Below are 22,603 nucleotides of genomic sequence, written 5' to 3' on the forward strand. Positions count from 1 at the left end.
GGCCTCTGGGGTGTTTTTGGAGTCTCCATCCTCTTAGGAATTGTAATATTTTCATCTACATCAATCAGTTTTGAGGAGATGGTGTGCAAGGCTTTGTTCCTGTTCTTGTTTTTCCATTTAGACAATATTTCTTTAGATTTACCTGCATATTTACCAGTTTCATTGTCACTATTCCTACTGGCATTTTAGACATTCCCCCCTGGGAGCATTTTCCTTCTTTCTGGAAACTTTAGAAGTTATTTTAATGAAGTCTGTGATTGTAAACTCAGTTTTTATTTATTCAGGAATACTTTATTTTTTTTTTAAAGATTTTATTCACTTATTTGACAGGCAGAGATCACAAGCAGGCAGAGAGGCAGGCGGAGAGAGAGGGAAGCAGGTTCTCTGCCGAGCAGAGAGCCCAATGCAGGGCTCGATCCCAGGACCCTGAGATCATGACCTGAGCCAAAGGCAGAGGCTTAACCCACTGAGCCACCCAAGCACCCCAGGAATACTTTCTTTAATCCCCATTCTTAAAAGACAGTCAGGCTGGGCACACAGTCCTAGATCGCAGGTTATTTTTTTTCCTCAGTATTTTGAAGATATGATTCTGATTTCCATTGTTGCTGCAGGACTCCACTCTAGTGGACGCTCTTGGTGCCCACCTAGATCTTCATTACTACCTGGTACCTCCATTCCCCCCACCTTCTGTGTTGACTGCTAGAGGCTCAGAACTCCCTTTTTCTCTGGAGAATTACCCTCAGCTGAAAGACGCTGTTATGCTGGGAATGCCTTGGAGGTTACACACGCAGCCAATAACTGAGTGATATGGGTATACTAATGGTTGACCCCTCTTTGCCTCAAATTGGTACAACTCTGGTGCTGCTCATGATCCAGAACTTCCTCATGGAATCAAGGAAAGACTAGACCTCACCTGAAACCAGCCTTCTTCTGAAAGAAGCTTCCTCAGCTTCTTCCCTTGTCCTACCCTGTTTTCCTCTTCCTTGCAGGTTCTCCTGAGAGCCCTCCCGCTGTAAATTATGTGCCGACCGATCATGCCTCAGGCTCTGCGGCTAGGAAAGCTGACTCATGACTGCTGTCAACGTATTTCTCATTCCTTTGTAGGTGATCGTTTCTTCCCTTGACTTCTTTTTTTTTTTTGCTTGCTTGCTTGCTTTTGCCTATTTCCTGTCCCCCAGGCCTGCTTCTTTTAAGATCTCTTTATTGTTGTTTTGCGTGTGTATATATTTCATAGCTTCACTAAAACTGTGCACTGATTACTTCTTTAAAAATCTTACTCTTGGGGCACCTGTGTAGTGCATTTGGTTAAGCTTCCAGCTCTTGGTTTTGGCTCAGGTCATGAAGATCTCAGGGTCTTGGGATCGAGCCCCACACCAGGCCCCATGCTCAGTGTGCATTCTTCTTGTCCCTTTCCCTCCTTTCCTCCACTGCCCCTCTGCTCCTTCCCTTGCTCACTTACAAGCCCACACACTCTCCCTCTCTTAAATAGTTTTTTTTAAATCTTACTCTGAATTGCTTAATTTCTCTGTCATGTTTTCAAATAACATTTTTTCATGCTTTTCAAATCCTTTGATTTGTTTGGTGTCCTAAGTAATTTCTTTTATATCATTCTAGCTTATTAATTCTTTTTTCAGGGGTTCCTAATCTGCTAAGTAAACCACCTCCTGAGTCTTTAACCCAGTTATGTATTTATTGTCTAAAAGTTCTGTTGGGTTCTTTAAAAATCATTTTAGATAACCTATGAATGCCTTTTTTTTTTTTTTTTAATTCAGTGAGGCAAATACTTGAATAGCTTGCTGGTAGGAGCTGCCCTGGCTCCTGTGAATGAATTAAACCTTTAATACACAGTTACAGTTATTTAAATAGTCTGTATTTGATAACTCCAAAGTCTGGAATTCCTAAGGATTTAAGTATTGTTTTTCTGCTGACTCACTCACTCGTGGCCACTCACGGAGGTAATCTTTGTGAGCTCATATCGGTTTCATCCTAATGTATGGAAATCCTCAAGGTCTAAATATTTTGTCTTTTCTAAAAGTTCTATTTGGCTCTTTTTTCAAATGCACACCGTCATTAATGAAAGGGTCCGTAGACAAAAGGACGAGACTGATACAAAGCGAAGGTCAAGCAAAGCTTTATTTCGCGCCAAGCATCGAGAATCAAACTGACCGGCCAGGGCCGTCTCTTGCAAAGAGGCGACCCCTCCCAGTCTCACAGACTAATTTTTATAGAGTAAAGGCCATGTGGTGGAGCCTGGCCACACACAGGTGGCCAATTGAATTACATTCTACCCCATAGTAGTTATTTGAACTAGCCTATCACCCTGGTCAGAATTGGCGCCCAAAAGGCAGGTCCCACATTCTTGGGTGGTTAGGGAGGTGCTTTCCTGATTGGATGTCTCCACCTGGCTGGACATGTCCTTGTATCTGGGCTCCGTTATTTTTGCTCAGCCTGACATGTCCTGGTATCTGTGCTCCGTTATTGGGGCTATTTGGCCATATTTCACCAATTCTGTTTCTAAGCGCTTTCCTCTTGGGGGGAAAGGGCAGGTTCAATCTAAGTTTACTGCATAAACAACAAAATGGCTCGATCTGGCTAACTAGGCCCTTACAATTAACACCAGGGTGCAGGAGATACCTTTTTAGAGAGGAGTGACTATTGCTTCTTCCAGAAGCCAGAAGTCCCTGCTGATATGGAACCACTTTCATATCCTTCCAGGAGTCTCTGTCTTAATTCAGGAAACTCCAATCAGCCGCTCTATTCTATAACATATTCAGGACTTCCTTGCACAATCACAGAGCTGATGTTGGTGTTTTCCCTCAGAGCTGCTCTAACTTTTGCATTTGCCCAAGACCGTTTTGCCCAGTTCCCTATTTTGGTTTTACCTAATGATAGTATTCACATGTGTTTATACTTATGTGTGGGTGTTTGGAGATTTTCCTTTTTCTCCCTTGAAAGTAGCTCATTAAAATAGTTTTTTCATGGAAAAGCTGGTTGTTTTGTGAGCAGAAAGCTGACATACTGCTAGAAATGAATTTCTCAAATATTTTTTTCTGTTATTCAAAATTCCAAGCATGCACTAAAGGACAATACAATGAAATCCCACATACCATCACCCACGTTCACTTACCACAGTTTTGTCATTTATCCTCCTTTCTATGGTTTTGTGAGCCCACTTCCTTTTTTTTTTTTTAAGATTTTATTTATTTATTTATTTGACAAAGAGAGAGAGAGAGATCATAAGTAGGCAGAGAGGCAGACAGGGGTGGGGAGGAAGCAGGCTCCCTGCTGAGCAGAGAGCCCAATGCGGGGCTCGATCCCAGGACCCTGAGATCATGACCCGAGCTGAAGGCAGAGGCTTAACCCACTGAGCCACCCAGGCGCCCCAGTGAGCCCACTTCTTAAACTTAAATATATTTATTTTAAAGAGAAACTTCATATTGACTCTATGAAATGGAAAACCATGTTCTTTTGCCATTAATAGAATGAAACTATAAGAAATACAAGGAAAATCAAAGTTATTAAAAATTAAGAAAATGAATAATAAAATATAAAAGCCATAATTAATTGATTTATATATACCTAAAAAGTTTCTCAGTGAGGATAATGGAAGAACACATGATCAATCAGTTATAAACGTATATGAAAGCTCATTGTCTCTTCATTTAAGACAAGGATTAGTTTCTGGAATAACTGCATGTCCAAAAGTGTTCCATCATCATACTACATAATTACAGAAGCAACAAAATAATTTTAGGGTATTTATAAATTTGAAATGTTTTAGGCAAATAGTCTGATTACCAGAAAATATTGAAAATTACTTAAATTTTTAAAGAAAATTTGAGACTATGGAAAGTTTAAAGAAGAAATAATAAAATGATTTTGTCTTTTAGTTTCAATATTATAGCACCAAGAATCCCAACTTCCCACATAAACCTGCAATTGGAAAGGAAGGGTGAAACATATTTAGTCCCTTTCTAGGTTTCAGTGATAACATATTTATACCTACTTTGCATTATGAGCAATTCGCGGCTTCTGAAGTGATGGTTAATGTCTCACTGAAGATAACAGAAGTACTGAATGTTTAAAATATTTATGGGCTGCCTGTGTAACATGGGTATCACAGATCCAGCCCAGGATTCACTGATCTGTAAGCAGTCACAGAGAACTGTGCATATCGTGCTACTCAAAGCCATGCTTTCACAGCAAAAGAATATAAAACAAAATCAGCAAAGGGACTTGGGGCAAAAGTCCAGAGAAAACAAAGTTGTGACAACACATGTGAAATATTGTCTCCCAAGGACGCGCATCAGAGACTCAGTTCCCAAGGGTTTTACTGGAGACTGGTCCCTTAGCCAGCACCTACCCGAGTTCCAGAGTCTCAGAAGGAACACAGCTATTCAGCATCAGGTGTTCCCATTGTTTTCATAAACCGTTTGTGCACAGGGAACCACTATTAGCAGTGGTGAGAACCCTTCTAAAATCCCGAGTTCCCAGGCACTAGCAAAGGGCCAACCTTAAAAGCAGGACTTTTTAGGGATAGTAGTCTCAGGTCTGCTACGTTAACTTTTCTCTGAAGACATAGCTCACTGCTATACTATCTACTTTGGTCTTATCCTAAGTGATAATACCTATGAAATCACAGTGTTGGTGTGGTTTTTATATGTAATATAAATTGAAATAAGTATATAAGTATTAAAATTGCAAATGTTAATGTGTGTACCATCTCATACCCATGGTATGGGATACACGTGACTACTTTAAAACAGAACAAAACAAAAAAACAGAAAATAACCAGTGTTGGCGAGGATGTGGAAGAACTGAAACCCTTGTACACTGGTGGTGGGAATGTAAAGTGATGAAGCCTCTATGGAAAACGGTTCCTAAAGAAATTAAAAATGCAATTACCACTTCCATTTCTGGGTATATACCCAAAAGGATTGAAATCAGGGTCTTAAAGAGATACTGGGACACACATGTTCATAACATCATTCACGGTAAAAATATGGAAGGAACCCAAGTGACAATCAACAGATGAAGGGATAAACAATATTTGCTAGATACATACATTGGAATATTATCCAGCCTCAAATTAGGAATGAAATTCCTTAATATGTTATAAGATGGATGAACCTTGAGGACATTAAGCTAAGTGAAATAAGTCAGTCACAAAAAAAAAAAAAAAACAAATACTGTATGATTTTACCTATATGAGGTACTTAGAGTGGTCAGATTCATGGAGGGAGAAAAACAGTGGCAGTTTCCAGGAGCTGAGGGGAGTGGGGAATGGGGAGTTATTGTTTAACAGGTATGGTTTCAGAACTGCAAGATGGAAAGAGGCATATGGGTAGATGATGGTGATGACTGTACCATAATGTGAATGTTCTTAATGGAAGTGTATGCTTAAAAAGAAGTTATCAAGTCCTGAAAAGACATGGGACATATTATTAAGTGAAAGATAGCAGACTGAAAAGGCTCCATGCTAGGTGATTCCAACCATGTGACATTCTGGAAAAGGTGAACTATGGACACACTAAAAGATTAATGGTGCCAGGGGTGTGGGGAGGGGTAGGGATGAATTAGAGGAGCACAGAGGATTTTAGGGCATCAAAACTATTCTTTATGATACCGTAATGGTGGATACATATTATTACAGATTTGTCAAAACCCATAGATCATACGATTCTGAGAGTGAAGTCCAGTGTAATCTGTGGATTTTGGGATACTGAATTGTAACACGGCCTCATCAGTGGTAACGCATGCAACACTCGGCTGGGATATGGATTGTAGGGGCGCCCCTGCGTGTATGGAGATGGGGGTTATTTGGGGACTCCCTGTACTTCCAGCTTAATTTGGCTGTGAATCTAAAACTGCTTGAAAAAATACAGTCTATTTAAAACCAACCAACAAAAATACTTTGTATGGCAAAATGCTATGTGCACACGAAGGGCAATTACTGCTTAAAGAGGCAGGTGCTGTACTTTGCCCGCACAGCTCGGCATTTCCAGGGAGATACTTAGAAACAGAACATCTTTTGGAGCTGTTTTTTTCTTCTCTGAATAAAGTTAGTGTGCTAGAGGCCAAGGGCAACACCTTCATGACGGGGGCAACCAGCTTTCCCGTGTTCCTTCCCTCGGCCCTCACACACAGGTATGCGACTGGAAGCTTCGTGAACTAATTCCTGAGAGATGAGTTAACTGCAGAACTGGCCTTCAGCCACTTCCTCTCTCTGCGCTTCAGTTTCCCTACTTGAAGGGAAGGACATTTTAGATGTTTTCTAAAACGCTTTCCAGCTCTGGGCTTCTAGGAGTCTTCTTTTAATTTTTCCAGGGGCCCTTGCTTTCTCTGGCTTCGAGGCCTCTGGACATGTGGTTCCTTCCGCTAGGATCACCGTCCCCACTTGCCTGGCTAATGGCTTGCTGTTCCGCCTTTCTGGTCTCAGCATCGGTATCACTTTGGGGGAAGTCCTCCTGACCTCTCTACACAGGACTAAGTGCCCTTCTCCATGCCAGGAGATCTCCACTCATCCTCTGTTTCTGTGCTTAATATACTAAATGATAACTTTCTGTTTACTTGTCTCCTCTCCACTCTAGACCGCCCCCCCCCCGTAGACTGTTGTATTTATATCACACACACACACACACACACACACACACACACACACTACAGGGAGTCTCAGGCCCAGGTTTTCTTGGGGATGGGCCAGCTCTGTCTCTGCTTGGGGAGCTTCCAGACCCAAATCCTCCGGGAAGGACTATGCCTCCAGAAACACTCAACCACCAGCTAGAAGCTGTGAGTGGGAGAAACATCTTTCATTCGTAAAGGAACACTTTACATTATTGAAAGAATCATTACTATTAGAACTTACTTGCAACAGAGCCTTTCTAAAGGACCACAGGGTCCCTTTAAGTGTGACCTTTTTACGTATTTGTTTTTAAAAATTTATCAGAGGGAAGATTTAAGATCTGCAGTCTCCCAGCCCAAGGATCTTTCAAAGGTTAAGGCGAAAGATCAGAAATGATAATAATTAGAACAGACCTTTGAGCACTTGGTTTGGAATTTTCCATTGCATTGACAGGAAGGCAGACACCTTCTGTCCTGGCACCTTCCTGCCGTCCCGGGTTGGCTTCGTCCACCCTGCACCTTTGTTCAGCTCCGCCCAATACCGCCTGGCTGTTTCCTCTCTGCCCACCAGCCTCAGAGCCAGCTCTGGATGTGCCAAGATGGGGCTGCCTGGGCCAGGGCTGTGGCTGAAGAGGTTCTGGGTCCTCTTGCAGGTGGTGGTGCACGTGGCCGTGGGCAAAGTGTCCCTGATACTGTTTCCGGAGAGAGTCAAGCAACACATCTTGGCCATGAACCAGAAGAACCCCCACTTTTCTTATGACAACTGGGCCCCGACCTTCTACAGCATGCAGTATTTCTGGTTTGTCCTGAAGGTCCGATGGCAGCGACTAGAGGACAGGACAGAGCCCGGGGGCCTGGCACCCAACTGCCCCGTAGTCCAGCTCTCAGGACAGAGATGCAACATCTGGGACTTCATGCACGGTGAGGAGATGGTTGCAAACTTGAGATGTGCTTGGAATGGGGGTGTAGAGGTGGGTGGGGAGGTGGGTTGGAAAGTCCTGACTTCTCCTACTCTAGCTGCTCCTTTTTTTGGTTTCTTGTCCTCTTCTCACTTCCTGAAACTGAGATTTCTAGATTCTGTTCTTCTGAGCGGCATCGCCACCTTCCCAGGTCCTTAACCCGCAAACCAAACACACTGACCTTCAGCGCCTTCCACACACTCTTCAGCTTTGCCTGGTGGGCTCCTGCTCACCCTTCACACTGCTGCTCGGTGACGCTACCTGCGATGAGCCAACCCTGGCTCCCCCAGACTAGCTCAGCCCCTCATCCAGACTTAATGTCCTCAACTCTTCTTTATCACGTCTGACCGGGTAGGTAGTTACACATGGGGGTGTTTGGTTACTGTATCCCGCCCTCACTGACCTGCACATTCTGGGCACATAGAGCCCGTGGATGAAGCCCAGGCTCAGCCTTGTATTCAAGGTCCTCCCTGGGCCAACTCCTGCTCTCCTTCCCAGTCTCACCTACAGGTTCCCCCTCAGTTCTAGCCTCCGGATGAACCCTTGAGCCTAGCACGTCCCTCGTACTCTCCCTTCTCTGCCTTCTGGTGTTGTTGGCTCTTCCTGTATCTCACCAACAGTCCAAAACCCCACACCAGCCGAGCCTGCTCTCCTGTCCCCCTTCCGTGAGGACCTCTCAGATCCCTACAGCTAGGCACACGCTCACTCTCCTGGGCTCATGGCTCTGCATCTGCCCCTCTCCACAGACTCTGAGTCTTTCAGCCCCACCTCTGGCTGACAAGCACAAGTGTTTTCTTCCCACCTGATGGGGAGCCTCATGACAGAACTGTGTCTGATTCATCTCTGAGTTCCCAGGACCTAGACCCAGCAGACTGAGTAGAGAAGGTTCCTGAGGCAAGTTATAATAGGCAACCAAATCTAGTGGTTTCCAAACATGTTCTTTGGAAGCCAAAGCCTACAGGTATGCTTTACCATATTGAGTTTCCTGACTGAAATAGTTTGGGAAACCCTGCACACCCTACCCTCCTCCTGGAAATTCATAGAACACACACATACTTAAAAAGCTCTGAGAAGCTCTGAAGCTTAAAAACAAACAAAACTTGAAAAAACTGAGAAAACTTGTCTGATTTTCCTAAAGTACAACCCCTGACTCTCCACCTGAGCAAATGCCCAGGTTCCAAAGAACAACCTTTGGGAAATGTTGGCCTAATCCAATCCTCTCACTTTAGAAGGGAGACAGAGAACACTGAGAGGCAGACGTAACGAAGCCAGTGAGTTACCAAGTCAGACCCAGAATTTGGACTTCCTCATCTCATTCTTTCCAGTGGACCTTGGCAAAAACATTCATGAGCCCAGCCCCCAACTAGATGCCAGGGGCTAAGAGTTAGGTAAGAGCTTCATCCTTCCCTCGACGAGTCTATGGTTTCATAGACTCATCTATCTTCATAGATAGATGTCATAAACAGATCCTCACAGTTCTATGAGACGGGGGAGGCTGTAAAGGTATAAACTTTGCCTGCAGGGATTGGAAGGTTTCCCGGAGGAAGTGGTTTTGGAACGAGGCCTTGAAAAACGAGAAAGATTTTTGTAGCTTGGGAAGGGAAAAGTGTTTCGAGCAGAGGGAAGGGCACGAGTTTTTTGCTCCTGACTCGATGACTGCAGTACACAAATGACCTCCTTCTATTCAATATCCACTAAGTGACCCCTGATAATAAGAGCAATGAGAATAACCACGAACTTTTATGGAGTATCTCCGGTGGGCCAAGTGTTGTGCTAGAACCAGGCCAGTTTGCCAAATATCCAGCTAGTGAACGGTTCTGTGAAAGTCAACTTGCCTCAGAGCAGTTTCCAGAATGTACTTGCTTCTTTTAACTCTTCACTTTTGTGGACCAGTTTACGTTTTAAAGACTGTTCTATTGGTCTCTGTTCCCTGCTATTGCACCTGAGACTGAAGAATGGAAAGAGAAGGAGACCAAGAGACAAAAGAAAACTCTACCCATAAAACAGAGCTGGCTTTTGGCATATGGACCCAGAAATAATGGTACTGAATGGTCCTGAAATAGTAGATGCTGGTGGTATGGACCTCAGCATGACTGGTCTCTGCCCTGGAAAATCTCATAGCCCGGAGGGGGAGATGGTGTAGTGAGAGAGGGAACCGGAGGGTTCTGGAAGAAGTGGGATGACATAGGGAGGCAGGCAGAGGAAAGCTTCTCGGAGAAGAGGATGGTGAGCTCTATACCTAGGGACAGTGAAGCCTTGGGATGGATAGGGTAAGGGGCGGTGGAGAGCAGAGTAGGGCAGAGGAGAGGAACTACAGAGGGCCAAGCTGTGGAGGACCATGGGTCAGTTTTGGCAGAAGTGGGGCTGTGGGGGGCATGAAGCTGGGGAAGATTGAGGCTGGACACAGCATCAGGGACCAGTGTTTAAAGGATCTTATGTGTCTTATTGAAGAGGGTAGACTTCAACCTGAGAGTATTGGTGAATTCTAGAAGGATTTTCAAGCAGGGTGTTAACAATGATCAGGTATGCCTAGTAGAAAGCAATCCAGTAACTGCTTTGGAAACCCACCAGCCACTAAAAAACTCTGATGTATGCTTTGGGTATAAATCTGAACTCATTTTACAGCCATAAAGCAGAAGGTCTAGAAGACCTACAGGTAATCTAAAGCAGTTCTTTCATTTTTCACATGCAAAGGCCCAGAGAGGTAAATTACTTACTCAGAGTCAGTCGTATGGCAAGTGTTTGTAAAGCCTGAACTAGAACCTGTAGCTTCTGGCTCTCCAGTAGTGGACTTGTTGTTGGATAAGACGACAAAGGTTCAGAGGAATTCCCAGCCCCCTCCTATCCTCTGGGTGTACACACATGAGGTACACACACTCCCAGAGCAAAACACAGTTTAACTGGTGAGTGGTGGTAGAAGGCAAGTCTGGATCATTTATTTTCTAGGTACTTGGGAGTTGATAGGAAACCGGATTTATTTCAGCCCCTGTTTATTATCTTCTAAAATCTCCCCAAGTGTACTTAGGAGGGGTCATCTACTAACGATAAATGGGCTTTCTCTGTTAAGAGAGCCTGACCTGGAGGTCACGATGGTGAGTTCAAGTCCAGCTGCTATGGGGCTGTTTCCCCATTTCTACAGACAAGATGGACTTGACAGTGCTAGCCCGATGTCTGAAATGGTGTCCTCTGCCCCGTGGCCTGTGCACACAGGCAGACTGCCAGTGCTCTGTCCTGTCACCCCCTTGCACCCATCCTTCCTCTCTGCTATCAGGAAAGCGGGGAACTAAGCTTAAACTTTGCCCTCCATACTGATCACTGCACCTAACCACACTATAAATAATTAAACACATGGCTCTGTCTCATCCAGTTTCCTAATCAGTGATGTTGAATTTTTTTTTTCCAATTAAAAACAAAATTCCAGATAGCTAATATTTAGTACTGGTCCTGACGTTGTCTTGAGGTTCTTATCAAAAGCATGACTCTCTGGGGTCATTGGAGGCCAATGGCTGGCCACTTAGCCTTGACTTGCCTCTGAGACTACCCTGATGAGGCCTGGGCAGTCCTGTTACATGGGCGAGGACTTGTGTAATCATCCAACAGGGACTGGGGCCCACTCAGTGCCCCCTAGGGCCTCCTAAGAAAAAATCTATGAGCCAAGGACAAGGAGAGCTTTGTATCTCCTGGCCAGCTTTCTCCTCATGTACTGAAAAATGAAGACTCTATAATCAATCACTTCTCTCTTTACTTGGCCACCAGGAAACTCAATCAAATATTAGTTCAGTTATAATGAATACATGTGACCTTAAGACCGCTTTGTTTTCCATCTTTCCCTTTTGTTCTGTGCCTCCCAGAAGGGCATGATTTTTTTTTATTAAAAAAATATTTTACTATACGTATAGGCTTCTTCAAACCCATTGCACAATGAGGTGAGGGTCTAACTAACGAAATACACCATCAGCAAGTTAAGATGCCCTCGGTTTCTCTCCATTAGCAAGTCCTGTCAGTTTCATCTTTCACCTTCTCCGTGGCCCTCACACTAACCCGGGCTCCCATTATCTCTCATGTGCATTTCTCCAGCACCCCCTGACTGGATCCTCCCCACTTCCATTCCCATCCTCAGGCCTTTCCCCATAGAGCGATCTTCAGGTGTAAATCTGACCACATTTCATTATATCTCTCTACCGTAGGAGTCAGGTCTGGCCTGCAAGTCACAGAAATGTACTCTGGCTTTCCTAGTCACACACACACACACACACACACACACACACACACACACACAGACACACACACACACACAGACACACACACACACGAACATATTAAGAACGTGTTACAAGACCCCCAGAATCAACCACACCCGGAGCGCTGGGCCTGGACTTTCAGCATTGAAAGTCAGGCCTGGATGCTGCTGTCACTCTGGTTGCCTTGGAAACCAACACTCCTGCCCCCAGGACTCCCCCAATCCACACAGGAGCACTGCCACTGGGCCACAGACCAGTTCTGCTGTCTCAATGACTTCAGGACCAAAGATCTCTGTGGGATGGTCCAATCAACCCAGCTGGGCCACTGCTTACTTATGCCTTGGCTGCCCGGCACAGAGAATAGACCTGGCCCCTCTGTCCTCCATAGAGGCATACGCTCCTCTTAATAGCATACAAAATAGGGAATTCTACCTAGGAAGGACGGTTAGGAACCAGGCAGCCAAAAATGCAACAAATATCTACCATCCTTGCTTTATATCTCCACGATGTCCCACTGTACCCAGAATAAAATCCAGATTTCTCACCAAGGCATAGGAGAGCCTGCCCCCCACCACCCCCGCTCATACCTGCCTTTCCAGTCTTGCCTCTTGTGATCTTCCCTCCCCCACCTCCCACCCGCTCCCGGGCCTGGCTCTGGTCATAGTGGCATTGCAGATCCTTGAACTCACCAAGCTCTGTCTTTGTACAGGATGGAGTCCTTTTGCCTAGAATGCCCTCCTCCTCCCTTTGCCCATGGCTGGCTCTTTTCCTGTCCTTCATTTCTCAGGTTAAATGGCGTGTCCTCAGAGGCCTTTTCTGACCCACCTGTCTAACGTAGTTCACTCCTTTATGGACTCTTTCGAAACACTTATCACAAGTTGGAATTACCACATTTGTGTGTTGACTTGTTTTTTTGCCACTGAATAGACCTCAAATTGCATGAAGGCAGGGGCACCTGGGTGGCTCAGTAGGTTAAGTGTCCGCCTTTGGCTTAGGTCATGATCCCAGGGTCCTGGGATCAAACCCTGCGTCAGGTTCCCTGCTCAGAGGAGAACCTAGTTCTCCCTCTCCCTCTGCCTCTCTGTCAAATGTGCTCTCTCTGTCAAATACATAAATAAATCTTAAAGAAAAGAAAAGAAAAGAAATTGCATGCAGGCAGAGCCAGGCTGGCCTTGTTCTCTGCTGAACCACTCCCCAGCGTGTGTGGGGAGGACTCTGCCCTGCAGGGGCAACAAGTAGCCTGGGCGACACAACTCTCTTACAGGCCACGTCACAGTGCACGACCTGCTGTGCTCTAACAGATGTGAGGTGAGGCCTCCACCGTGTCCGCTCTGGCCACAGGGACCCCCAGGTGCTGGCAGCTCCCAAGGGCTACTCCCCCTCGAAGGTGGGGCAGTTGCGGAAGACTCCCGCCCAGGGTGGTTTCATGGGTGTGGGACCAGTGAATCACACAGGGGAAGGCCCTGTGCTTGGGGTTTAATGCTCTGCATTAGCCATCTTGAAATCCTTAATCATTTTGTCTTAGAATTTACATTTTTTAAGGGAAGCCTCATGGGACAATAGAACCTGTCAAGGGACTTGGAACCTTGGTCGTGTGGGATCCGGCCTCCCACAGCCTTCTTGCTCCCTGGGACATGTCCTCCCTGGCCCGCTCTTCCACCCTCTGAGGCAGGGCTGGTCCCGCCTCCTTCCCGCTCCTTCCCAGTGACGGCCACTGCCTTCTCACCCCAGAGAGGACCTGGACACAGGCACAGGAGAGGCTGGGGTGGTCGGGTGTGTGCCTCCCGCAGCCTCTCATGGCAGGGCATGGAAGTGGCCATCTCCATCCTGGGCTAACGGTGCCATGGGGCAGTGTGTCAGGTGACTGAGGGAAAGTGGTGGGAGAAGCCTCTTGCCCCCCCGTCCCCCAGCAAGGAGCCTAAGCATTCCTGAATGGCAGCTGTGATACCCTGTGGGTGGTGGGCACGTGGGGAGGGTAAATGTCTAGTTCCGTTTCTCATGATAACGCTGACTGGGGCATTGTGCATTGGCCTGCTGGCTGGAAGGAGAGGAAAGCTGGTAGTCGGTGACCGTAGTCACACAGGCATGTATGCACTTTTAGGCTTCCTGGCTGACTATGAAGGACTGCATTTGCCCTATGACTATCCCTATGTCCGTGAGAGTCTGACATTAAATGGTACCTAGAAAATACCATGCCAGTGCAAGAGAGAGGCCACCAAAGCAAATCTTCTTATTTTCATATATTTAACGGCAATTCCCCCACCCCCTCCACTTTTAAACAAGGGGCCCAGCATTTTCAGTTTGCGCTGAGCCAGCAAATCATGTAGCCAGTCTTGGGCCTACCCCTCATTCCCTTTGTGGCATCCCCTTCGCTGCCTGTCCCACTTCCTAGCTCAGGGACAAGATAGCTGATAACAACAGCCTACATTTATTGAGTACCTACTACTTTAAGGCCTTATCTGTACTCCCTTATCCGTACTACCTATAATCCTTATAACAATCCTATAAGGTAAGTTTTATTATTATGTCCATTTGTGAATGAGGAAACAGGGGCTTTGAATGAGAAGAACTCTGAATTGAGCGTCTAGAAGCCAGAGTACTAATTTTAACTCCACACTTGACTTGCTGTGTGACCTGAAGCAAGTCTGTAAACAAGGAGAAAAATGGCCTACCTTGCGGTATTCTAATCTCATCACCTGAGAAGACAGATCTGTGCCTACCTTATAAACTGCCTGGGAGGGACCCTCACTATTTGAATTACCACCTAGTAGCTGCAGGTGGTCCACTGAGACCCCCTGATAAAATCCCCTCCTTGTGGAGAGGAGTAAATGGCTCCAGCCTCTGCTAAGTCAGGCTCTGTAGGCGTCTGTCCCCTCACTGTGGCCTGGCTCCGTCTTAGAGGGAAAAGGAAAGTACCAGAAGTGAGAGCATCCAGAGTGAAGACGGTAATGACGAACCAAGGCTGTGTGTAGAGGACTGGTTGTTGATGATTCCATTCCTGTTTCAGGCAACAGGCCACTGGTGCTAAATTTTGGAAGTTGTACCTGACCTTCATTTCTTTTCAAACTTGACCAGTTCAAGAGACTTATTGAAGACTTTTGCTCCATGGCAGACTTCCTCATCATCTACATCGAGGAAGCGCACGCATCAGGTACTAAGAGACTCCTTGCCTCTGCCTCTGCCTACCTTCTCTTTCCTGCCTCACTTCCCCAGGCCCAGGCTCAAGGTTGGGGAGTGGGGAGGAAGAGGAATGAGGGCAAGAGCCGCTCTGCACGAAGTACCTGCTTCTTTCAGTCCCTGCTGCCTTTACCCACCACTTGGTAACTTCACAGTCTGTGCTTTCCACCAGCACACAGAGCAGAAAACCTGGAGGCGGTGCCGGGGTGGCTCGGTTGGTTGGCTTCCGCTCAGGTCATGATCTTGGGGTCCTGGGATTGAGCCCGGCATCCGACTTCCTGCTCACTGAGAAGTCTGCTTCTCTCTCTGCTCTCTCTCTCTCTCTTCTTCCCTCTCTCTCTACCTCTCTCCCCCTGCTCCTTCTCTCTCTCTCAAATAAATAAAATTAAAAAAAAAAAAAAAACCTGGAGGGACGGGTCCAGTGGAAATCAAGGAGGAGGAGCTAGTAGGAGGAATTTAGACCTGAAACATCACAAGGGAAATGCCCACTCCATAGCTACGTGTGCGACACCTCCTAAGACTCTCCAGACTCAAAGGGACACTATGGTTCCTCTCTGTCGATGGTTCCCAAGCATTAGTGAGCATCAGAAGCACCTGGAAGGCTTGTTAAAACAGACTGCTGCACCCCCCCCCCCCATCCCAGAGTTCATCAGTGAAGTCTGGGATGGGGCCTGAGAATTCACATTTCTGACAAGCTCCGGGTGATGCTGATGCTGCTGGTCTGGGGGCCACACTTGGAGACCCACTGCCCCAAGCTGGCTTTCATCCTGGGCAGGCATTCTTTCTTCACCCCGACAGGTGGTCACACATTTTCATTACTTCACGGGACATCTTATTCCTTTGCTGGAGAGTTCCATCCAGGAGAGCGCTCTCTGAAACTCCTACACCTTGTGGGCTAAGCCCGTTGAACTTTACCAAATGGTCCACCGATCCCACAAAGCCTAGGGCCTGGGGCCCAAATCAGGTTCCCACACGCCACCTGTTTCTCCAGGTAAGTTATGGGGAGGCATGAGGCATGGTGGGAAGGACATGAACTTCGGAGTTTCAGACCTGATTATGGGTCCTAGCTCTACCATGTGACCTTGGGGAACTCGCCTTCCATGCCCACTTTTGCAACAGTGACAAGGGATGACAAGACCAACCTCACAGGGTCACTCATTTGACAATATTTAAGGAGCACTTGTGCTGGTCCTGGGGATATTGAGACAAAAGATAGGCACAGTTCTTGCCTCTCAGGAACTCACAGTTAAGGTTGGGGAAGCAAGTCACTGCTCCTCTCCTGCCCTCCATGTCCTCAGATGCAGGATGAGGGGCAGAATCCCAGTTTAGCCTCCCCTAGGAGGTCCTTGTGAAGCTAACAGTTGCACAAGACTGACTGCCTAAACATGACACAAAGGTAAGCTGGCGTTGTTGTCATCTACAACGTTCCGATGTCTTGGGGCAGGTGATAGTTACTTTACACTGTGGCCAGGCACTTGTATCTTGATGTGAATTTGTCCGGAGAACTGGCTTCTCTAGGAGGAAGTTTCCTGAGCAGAGCACGTTGAAGCACCAAGGAGGTGGGGCCATTTCCGCTGATAGACTTTTCCAACTTCCCTTACCTTGGGAAGCAGCTATTACTGTAAACACAGGCCACGTGGCTTCCGAAGGCTCCCATGACCACATTAGCTGGGTCCAGGTTCCCCAGAAATGGGGCAAGTAGAAGGGCAAGGCCAGCAGCACTTTATGGTTATTTTTTTCAGCCCATTAACATGAGTACCACTTCCTGTAAGAAGGCAGAAGAGCACCTTGGCAACGAGGCCATTTGAAAATCCCCTTCCAATTAACATTAACAAGCAGCCTTAAATGGGTCTGATTTGGGGCATCTCCAGAGCAAAGTAGCAGAATACCTGTGGCATAGAATAAAAACTGGGTTCTTTCCTACCTGTCTGTTATTTGAGGGAGTCAGGCAAGATAAACCCGTATTTTTTAAGCAGCTTCTGTGAAACAGGCCGAGTACTAGGAATTCTAAACGAGTTACCTCACAGTCATCTGCAACGCTGGTCCTATTAATCCCATAACAGATGGGGACACAGAGTTAACAGAGGCTTCAAGAGCTTGCCCCCTAACACATAGCTGCGTGTGTCAGGGAAGGCTTCCTGGACGAGAGGGGTTTAGAGCTGTGGTTCTGAACGGAGGGTGATTTTTGTTGTCAAAAACAAATTGAAGGGAGGGCGGGGTGCTTAGTGAGGCCAAAGACACTGCCCAATGTCCTGTTACACACAGGATGGCGGCCCCGCCACAAATGTCAACAGTAGCAGCGTTGAGGAGCCCCGTGTTAGAGCTGAGGCTTGAAAGGACAGGTAGGATCTCAAATATGGAAAAGATGGTAAGGAGACAGGGAAGAGGGGGTCAGCCTCATTTGAGGAAGTCGCTTCAGCGAGATGCGGAAGGACCAGCGGCCGTGACTAGAAGAGCAGGTGGGGAGAGATGGTCAGCATCGTGACATGTTTGCTAAGGAGCTGGTCCTGTCATTGGTTTTCAAGCAGAGAAAAAAATCTGATTAAAGTTTGTGTTCATAATGTTGTCAGAGATTTTTGGATGATGAGTTAGAGGGTAGCAAGATCAGGAGGTAGGAATACTCCTTAGGGGTTGAAAGGAAGTGTGGTTGTCAGGCTAACAGTTGTCCTTGGCTTTGAGTTCACCCTGAGGGGCAGGTATCATGAGGATGTCTGTAGAGCTAATGGCAGCCATAGTGGCCGAAGTCATAGGAGAGAGAAGCTCCTATTCTCACACTGTGGTGGAGGCAACCCCGTGAGGAAGAGGGTGGAAGCAAGAGGCAGCTCGGGGGTGGTGGGTCAAGGAATCCCAGGTGTTTCACCCACCAGTTGAACAGAGGCGGGAGGTGTGCAGGGCAGACAGGCCAGGTCACTGGGGAGCTTGGGATTTCTCCTGCAGATGACAGGGAGCAGGAGAGTGACATGGTCAGATTGGCCCTTTGGAAAGAACATTCTGGTGGAGAATAATTAGAAGAGGGAGATTGTCTAGACTAGTAGTTCGTAGACTTCTGGTGTGTTGTTAGAATCATCTGGAAGGCTGTTAAGACAGATCGGTGGGCCCCATTTCTTGTCAGTCTAGGGTCGGGCCCAAGAATTACCAACAAACCCCCGGTGATGCCAGCACTGCTGGCACCAGCTAGATCCTCAGTGATAACCTGGACAGATGAAATCAGAATCTGCCTTTAACTGTTCAAATACACATTCCAGTTCAAGAAGCATGGGACTAGTCAACTCTCCCATGCTGAAGAGCTGAGAGTCAGGAGTCCTGGGTTTCTGTGTTGGATCAGTCAGTAACTCCCTATGTGAGCTCGTGCCTTCACTCATAGTAGGAAACTGGGCCCAATCGAGCTAAGGGCTCCTCTATCTGGGACCCTCAGTTAAAGGTGGTGGGGATGGGAGTTTTTAATGGACAGGAAATAGCGCCCTGCCAGTGAGGCTCACTGCCCATCTCTTCTTTTGCAGATGGCTGGGCTTTTAAGAACAACGTGAACATCAGGACTCACCGGAATCTCCAGGACCGCTTGAGGGCTGCCCGCTTGCTGCTGGACAGGAGCCCCCAGTGCCCTGTAGTGGTGGACACAATGGAGAACCAGAGCAGCCAGCGCTACGCAGCGCTGCCTGAGCGGCTCTACGTGCTCTGGGAGGGCAGGATCCTCTACAAGGTGACCAGGGGTATGGGGCCCAGGATGGGGATGGGCAGAAAGGGCTTTGTAGCAGGCAGACCTGCATTCATGTCGCTTCCTGGCCACGTACCAGCCATGTGGCCAGCGCCAAGTCCTCTTCTCTCATGGAGTTTCAGTTTCCTCTTCTGCAAAAGGGAGGTACCCTCACCTCACAGGAGGTGAAATAATGCACAGGAAAGTCCCTAGCATATTTGGGCTGGAGCTGCAGCCTCTTGTTGCCTTCGAACCCAGAAGACTGGCCCAGCCCTAGCTTAGCTTGGAGCTGAACAAGAGAAGGTTGTTTCCATTTCATAAACAATGCTCAGAGAAGGACACTGACTTGCCCAACGTCACACCACACTAGGCTCTGATTCCAATTCTAAGTCCTTTGGATGGGGTGGGCCAGGGGTGGGCCAGGGGTGGGAGGGTCTGAAGCCACTCATCTCTGAGGCCTGAACCTGGAGGGGGTTGTAGGAGTGGGATAAGAGCAAACCCTACGGGCAGCAGCTGGAGATGCTGAAGCAGGGATTCGAGGCAGGAGCTGAGTCCCGGCTCGCTTACTGGTGATTGTGCCCCTCTTAGGGCTTCCAGCCTGGCCAGGGTGGGGGACAGAAGCACAGCCTCTGGCCACTTGGGCACCATTGGACACCCCTAAGAGGGCAGGAACTGTTTCATAGCTGCAGAAAGGATTTCAAACCGTGGCCCCTGAAGCCCAGCCACATGGCTGCTCCTTGCCCACGGGTCAAGCTGACCCTCCTGTGGCAGGGAAATGGGCAACAACTTGCAGATGAATTTCCAAGGTGCCAAGGGTCACAGCACAAGGATTCAGGTCCTTCTTCCTTTCTTCTCCCCAGAGACATGGCTCTAAGGTGGCATGGTGGAGGCCAGCAGGGCTAGGCCCCGAGCCAGTACTGGCAACACAGGAATGAATTGCGAATGGCCCACCCCTTACTTTGAGTGCTCCGGTGTCCCCAGTACTAGGAGACTCCAGAGCAGGGATCGGCAAACCTTTTCTGCAAAGGGCCTGATTGTAAATATTTTTGACTTTGTGGGCCAAATCATCTCCGGTCACAACAATTCAATCCTACTGCTGTGGCACAAAATCAGTGTAGACGAGACATCAATGACTGTGAAGCAACAGGACAGACTTGGCTCTCAGATTGGAAATTTCCTGACCCCTGAGGAAGGGTAGGCTCTTTAGAGGTGGGGACAACTGCGTGGACTTCAAGGGGAGGAAGCCAGCCGCGTGAGCGGGGTGAGTGAAAAGCATGGCAAATACAGGGAAGAAGGTGGGCAAAGGCACGGAGGCAGGTTATGGCAGGGTGTGAATGGAGAATTGTCACCATGTCCCCAGTGGTGACAGGAGTCTCATTCTGGACCAAGGAGTTCAGCGTGCCTCTTAGGACAAAGGAGAGCCACTGACGAGTTTTGAGCAGGAGGGAGGCATGATTGGATCTTATTTTATTTTTATTTTAATTTTTTAAAGATTTATTTATTTAGTAGAAAGAGTGTGTGCAGGTGAGTGGGGGGAGGGGCAGAGGGAGAGACACCCAAGCAGACTCCGTGCTGAGCATGGAGCCCGATGCGGGGCTTGATCCCAGGATCCCGAGATCATGACCTGGGCCAAAATCAAGAGTCAGAAGCTCAACTGACTGAGCACCCCAGGTGCCCCTGGATCTGTATTTTAGAAAGATCACTGGCTCCTGCGTGATGCATGGACTGGAGGGAGCAGGGATTGAGGACTGGGAAAAGTCAGGAGGTAGGATGGCTGTCCAAGTAGGAGACGAAGAGGGCTGAACTAGGGCATTGGGACTGGAGAGGCAGAGGTGGGTCTGATTTAGGACGGGTGGTGCTTGCTGGGAGGCGTAGAGAAGATAAGGCCTGTATGAAAGTCTAATTATGGAAGATAATTATTTGTACAGACCCCTTTCTCCTCTTGGAACTATTCACTTCACCCCCTCTGGTCTTCCTTGTACTTCTCGGTCCAGTCTGCCCATTAAATATTGGCACCATTCCACACCCTCTCCCTGGGTGACCTCATCCACCTGAGGGTTGTCTCTGCCATTGAGGACACCATCCTGACAAGTCCCACGTAGCCATCACCAGCCCAGTCCTCTCAACCCAGCACCCGACCCACCGATTCCTGCAGGCTGGAAATCCGGGAACACTGATTCATTTCTCTTGCAGGGGAAATCGGGCCCTTGGAACTACCATCCAGAGGAAGTTCGTGCTGTTCTGGAAAAGCTCCACATCGAATCTGGAAAGATCCCCTAGTGCTAGGTGATCAACAGGAGGGCTCCTCAAGTTCTGGGGTCTCCTCCCAGCCTTGGTGGCTTTCACCTCTGGACTCATGCTGGTCAGACTGGTCTCATCTAACCAAACAATTGTAATCAGAAGACAAAGCAGCAAGTAAGCAGAATGTTAAAATACCATACAACTCAATGCTGTCCCCACGGAGACCACATTCATCGCGTGACATCCCCATGTGAGAGAGGCCCCGCTCCGCGGGCAGCCTACCGAGGCGTGGCATCTCTCTCCAGCCACTCTGACACCAAGCGGTCAGATACGGCGGTCCTTATGTGAGGCAGACTCATTTTCCCCAGTTTGCCATTTATGGACTTGATCATCTCAGACACTAAATTGGCTTTTAGAACCAAGCACGGGGAAAGCGTGCTGGTTGTTTAGAGAGAGAGATGAGGAATTGAAAGCCGTTGTTCTTTTAGGCAGAAGCTCACACTGGAAATGGTTTCTCTGATGTCTTTGCAAGTCTCCTAACGGTCATTTGTGTTCGATTACATCAGACTAATGGATTGCCATTGCTATTCATCTGTTTTAACTCTGCTTCTTTTCATATTTGTCTATGATGGCCACAGCCTAAAGTACACACAGCTGTGACTTGATTTGAAAGAAAATGTTTTAAGAGGCAGCAAGCTAATACAGAGTGATTAAACTATCTCAGGCTGTTTGAGATGGCTTCGGTGTGATTCTTACATTTTCTTTTCCAGTTTGTGTCAGCCTGTTTTATCTTGCATTATAGCCCAGTGTAATCTGATCAGCAAAAATACCATATGCTTGGAAGTGCCTCATTTGGTGGGAAGAACATTCCTTCTCCGTGGGTTACATATTAAATGTCCCTTTGTCTTGTGAACTCCTGCTAAAGAATGTTTCACACTGGACTCAAACTACCTTCACAACACGACATAAAAGAATGGACTTGGGAGACATTTTTCTACCAAGAAAACACATTCTCCTTGGCTTGGCCATTGTTGCTACAATGTGAACACTATTAACGCTGCTGTTTTATTCTTTTTTTTTTTTAAGATTTTATTCATTTATTTGACAGAGAGAGATCACAAGCAGGCAGAGAAGCAGGCATCCAAGCAGTCCTTGGATGGAGCCCTGCATCAGGCTGTCTGCTCAGCAGGGAGCCTGCTTCCCTCTCTCTCTCTGCTTGCCTCTCTGCCTACTTATCATCTCTGTCAAATAAATAAATAAAATATTTAAAAAAAAATTCTTCATCCTGCCAAAGCAATGCATGCATGAGTTTAGATGGGTACACGGAGAGTGAGGAGCTGGGCAGTGGGGCTGGAGCCCAGCCGAGCCCCGTTCTTCCTAAGCCCCGTTTCCATAAAAGGAGACAGCGGATAAGCCTGTGCTCCTCTGAATCACTCCTCAGATGGTCCCCCGATTCATGCCTATAAATGCAGAGAAAGCTCCCAGTTTTCAGTGAACAACAGTAGCTAGAGCTGAGTTTTCAGAATGGTGAAGTAGATCCCAAGCGTTCCAAGTCAATTCTCTTCGGTTTAATGCTTCAGACTGTCATTGGGCACCGATTCCTTACTGGGTGCTGAGCAATGTCCAGTAGGACAAGGTCCCGCTTAACCTCACGGGGGACTAGGCATCCG

General features: G+C 47.4%; 1 protein-coding gene across 1 annotated transcript; it reads left to right on the plus strand.

Annotated features, from left to right (window-relative positions):
* The first annotated feature begins 7,174 nt into the window (after positions 1-7,174).
* DIO1 (iodothyronine deiodinase 1) lies at positions 7,175-21,670 on the plus strand. The gene is made up of 4 exons (XM_032844151.1): positions 7,175-7,542; positions 14,829-14,972; positions 18,499-18,698; positions 20,886-21,670. The coding sequence occupies exons 1-4, from the start codon at positions 7,221-7,223 to the stop codon at positions 20,970-20,972; spliced, it is 753 nt and encodes a 250-aa protein (XP_032700042.1). The 5' UTR covers positions 7,175-7,220; the 3' UTR covers positions 20,973-21,670.
* The last annotated feature ends 933 nt before the right edge of the window (positions 21,671-22,603 follow it).

The sequence above is a fragment of the Lontra canadensis genome, unplaced genomic scaffold (assembly GCF_010015895.1).
Source record: "Lontra canadensis isolate GAN:19392208 unplaced genomic scaffold, GSC_riverotter_1.0 scaffold148, whole genome shotgun sequence".
In the NCBI taxonomy this organism is placed as follows: domain Eukaryota; kingdom Metazoa; phylum Chordata; class Mammalia; order Carnivora; family Mustelidae; genus Lontra; species Lontra canadensis.